This window comes from Pundamilia nyererei, unplaced genomic scaffold (genome assembly GCF_000239375.1).
Source record: "Pundamilia nyererei isolate P.nyererei 1_Seehausen unplaced genomic scaffold, PunNye1.0 scaffold00002, whole genome shotgun sequence".
NCBI classification, from domain to species: Eukaryota; Metazoa; Chordata; class Actinopteri; order Cichliformes; family Cichlidae; genus Pundamilia; species Pundamilia nyererei.
Window position 1 is genome coordinate 9,457,192 of NW_005187403.1, and position 4,256 is coordinate 9,461,447.

At 40.0% G+C, this 4,256-nt stretch overlaps 1 protein-coding gene across 1 annotated transcript in view; it reads left to right on the forward strand.

Moving 5' to 3' along the window:
• Positions 1-4,256, forward strand: part of astn2 (astrotactin 2) — a 284,181-nt gene that overhangs the window by 231,467 nt on the left and 48,458 nt on the right. Inside the window, exons 18-19 of the mRNA XM_013909139.1 lie at positions 304-437; positions 2,472-2,620. Of these exons, the coding sequence (XP_013764593.1) occupies positions 304-437; positions 2,472-2,620 (283 nt within the window). The remainder of the gene's footprint in view (positions 1-303; positions 438-2,471; positions 2,621-4,256) is intronic.

Sequence of the window (4,256 nt, forward strand, 5' to 3'; positions counted from 1 at the left end):
CATTGAGTTCTGAACAATTTTGAGGGCATTTTGACCAGTCCTTACTCCGTCAAATGTAAGACTATATTTTTACTGGCTGTCTCCTGGAGTTCATTTCAGGGAACTGTCAAAGGTAAATGAAAAATTGACTGACATAAGATGAATGTCTGTGTGTGCTGTAATGTGGAGGAAACCAGTGGAGGAAACTGGTTGAGGGGGTGGGCTGGGTAGGAGGTGAGGAGGGGGGATGGGATAAGCATAGCTGGACAGTAAGCCCTTGTTTCAAAAGATAATTGCATTTCTCTCACCTGTTACCCTTTACAGGCCTTAAAGAGTGCCACAATGAGCTCATACTGGTGTGCTGGAAAGGGCGATGTCATCGATAACTGGTGTCGCTGTGACCTGAGTGCCTTCAGCAAAGATGGCCTGCCTAACTGCAGTCCCCTCAGGCAGCCGATGTAAGTGTGAGGTGACACTATGACACTTTGGAATCCATGCACATACACAAGAGAGGTTTTATGGATGCATGCACCAGTGCACTGCAGGGACACTTATACGCACATGGATATGCGCACACATACACACTTACCTGTCTCTCTCGACTCCAGGGGCACTTGAGAAAGCTGTAGACATAAGCACAGTCCCTGAAGTTCTAATAACTGTCAGTCGGCCCTTACACTTCCCTGACAAGAACATGCTCTCATTCAGGGTGTCCTAATAATACCCCTGAGCCTTTTGTGAGTCATCCGCCCAAGCGATTGTTGCCTTAAAAAATCTTTAAAAAGAAACAGGAAGTTGAAAGGGCAAGACTTCAGATGATAAATTATCTAAAGTCATAAAAAAATCATAACTAAAAAAATGAACAAACTGGATTCATTTTATTTTTGATTTGCATAATTAAAGCAGTAAATTGTATTATGGCACACATCATTAATGCATTCAAAAGAATGATCCCTATTATAGTTTGGTTGACACAGCGGATTATAAAGTCCAAGTCCAAGAAACTGACAACATAAGATCATATTTCCCTACCCTCCCAATGCATGGATACCCAAAGGCTGGAAGAGCAGCAGCAGGAGGAAAAACAGAATAGGTGCAAGTGATAACAGATATTGCAATCATTAAGCCAAGTATAGGCCCCCAATAAACCATCTACCTATACAATGTGTTCGTCGCCTATAAGAGCTAGCATAGGTTCCAACCCTTCTGCATCCCTGAACTTGATAAGTGTTTAAGAAAATGGGTGTATGGATACAAGAAAAACACAGAATGAAAAGAGGCCCTGGGGGTGGGGGGAGGTTGCAAAGCAGCTTGCACTTGCACAATTGTAAGTATCCTAAAGCACCGATAGTTTTCCCTAAATTAGAAGTTTTTCTAAATACATTTTTCAGAGTTTTAGCTTGAATGAATTGCTGACAGTTTGCCTTATTTTAAAGTTTTTCTTCCATGTTTTTAGGGCCATATGCTGCATGCATATGCCTCTTGACTGGCTAAGCCAGTTTATACATTCATTGAGGGTTTCTAGCTTACGTGTATAAATGGTATGGAGGTAACTGACTGGTCCTTCTCTTTGTGACTTTTTAAAGTTTTACTGGACCATTTAAATAGCAAAATAATCAGTTCCATCCTTTATTAACAGCTGTTTCTTTTGTAATGATTGTGCAGAGAAAACTCTGTGAGTTTTGGCAGTTCAGTACCATTCCTGTGGGCCCAAATGTTATAATATATGCTGACCCTTGACTTTTAAGCCAAGAAACAAAATAGATAGGAAGTGATATTGAAATCAGACTCTAGTTTATTTTGCACAGATGTTATAGAAGTACTCTGAAATGCATAAACCTTTTGACTGTTTTCTTAGTATTTTGTTTATGAATTGTGGTTGTTGACTTACTTGATGCCACAAACAGAGTTTTGGTTTCTGTAACTCTACGACCTGACAAAAAAAAAAGCCCAAGAGTCACTGCAGCTGCCAAAATCTCCAACTCTGGTTAGTGGTAGACACATTAAGAACCTGACATAAGTATTATTATTGTGTGTGAGGATAAAACTGAGCATCAAAACAGCTAACCTCTTTCATGGCATTGTCACAGACACAGCTGGAGAGCAGACAAAAATTGAAATGTTGTTCTTTTATCTCTTTTGAGGGATTAAAGGGGGAAAACTACACATGGAAAGCTGCTGGAGCACATGTGGCTTTGGAATGCTGTTTTGTTCCAAGTCTCTGTTTGCTATTCTGTTGTCAGATGACATATAGCTGGAGGTGGTGCACTCTCTAGTCCAACACAATAACAACAACACGTGGGATTCCCACTTATCCATTTGAGATTTATGACCATGCTTTCAGCATAAAGCATACGCTGATACAATCCTATGTGAAACTCCAGATGAGGATGCCAAATAGTTGTGGAAGCATTTTATCTCATTGTTCATATATGTCTGTTTTTTTGTGTGTGTTTTTTTTAATCTTATCTTGTATTCTCTGTATTGTTTAGTTTGCGCCTATCCCCTTACCTGGAGCCCTCAAGCACAATGGTCGCCCTGGAGTGGATGGATGTGGAGCCTCTGATTGGCTGCAAAGTTTCTGACTACATCATCCAGCACAAACGAGTGGAGGATCCCTCAGAGGCAGAGATCTACACAGGTAGAGGAGCTTAAATTGGCTAAAAGCATCTTTTTAATTAAGCTTTCTTATTGTTGGTCTTTGTTCCACATATATTCATAGCAACATATAAAAGTACAAATAGTTACATTCACAAACACAAAAGCTGAGAATAAGAAATGTTTATACTATTGATTCTATAATAAATAAAGTCTGTTATGCATTGAGTTAGAAGCCTAACCTTTATGTTAGGAGATCTGAGATGGGATTGGGCTTGCAGGAAAAGCAATTACCCACATCAGGTGATGTACTGCTGGAACACTGATGAGCTTTAGGACAAGCTGGAGTGAGAGACTCCTTTTTTTCAGATTGGTGATGAAGCGATGTCGGAAAGGAAGATGAGAGATTTCACTGACAGATACAAGAATAAAGATGTTTAATGAGTTGATTAGAAGACTCAAATAAGAAGAATTAAACTTACATTTGCAGTGAATGAGTTTAAAGCTTTTGTCTGGATACAGAACAGGCGTGGGAGTTCAGACTGAGGATGGGAGAAGATGACGTAGGACAATTTATCAGGGACGTAAATGGTACTGACCGCTGCACTGTGGGGATAGGGGAATGGTCATGGTAGTGACGGGAGGTGGGGTGAGTCAGGGAAAAGGGCAAGATTTAATAATATTGGAGAAATGAGATGGTCTGGCTTTAGACACTGGGATGCACGGACAGGCCATCCATCATCCAGGGGAGGAGCTAATGAAGCGTGGGCACCAGAGAAAGAGAGGGCACAGATAGCTAGACAGAGCCATGCTGGCAGAGGTGAGGTACGGAGGGGCAGATGGTGTGGGTGACTCACTTTGCTATGTGCCAGTCACCACTCTAATTCATGTTATAACAGAGAACAATGCAGATTGAAATCATTGTCTTCATCTTTTGTCTTTTTAACTTTATTCTGTGTTTTTTTTTTCTTTCTGAACTTTCTTTAACCCTTTAAAGCTGGTCAGAGCGGACACGCTCCATTTTGCGTAACTATTTTTAAATCCCGGTAGCTCTGCAACCATGTAAGCTAGCGCAATAATTTTTTTTTGCATATGAAACCGGAGGAGTTGTACTTACATCTTATGCCATCAGCTTGTCCTCGGTCACAGTTTCCTTCCACATATAGCTTTGCAAAAACTGCATAAAAAGCACTTGCAGCAACAAAAACATAATATTCCAGAAACACGCTTTACCGATCAGCTGTTTGTAACACTTCCTACGTCCATCAGCGTGAACTATCGCATGTCCGCCATGACCTACCCGAAACCGGAAGTGACGTCATTTTGCGGAAATGTAGTTTTTTACCATCGTGGCCTCATGAGCTTATACTTGTATTTTTAAAAGTTATGTTTGACTTTATGACTTTCTGTGTCGTTTCTGGGATGCTTAGGACTCATATTGCACTGCTGGAAATAGTTTATTTTGATGCATATGCTGCTATTTTGCAAATTTGCACTGTAATATATTTTTTTCATTTTTCCTGCAGTATATGAAAATTGGTGTATCTCAAAAATAAAACTATGAAGACACTCAAAATAAATTTCCTGTGGTGGGAAACTAGTTTGTGCAACTTTTTTGTATTTACAGTTTTGAGGGATAAGCCTCTTAAATTTCTCTAACTAGAAATATATGTTAAAAA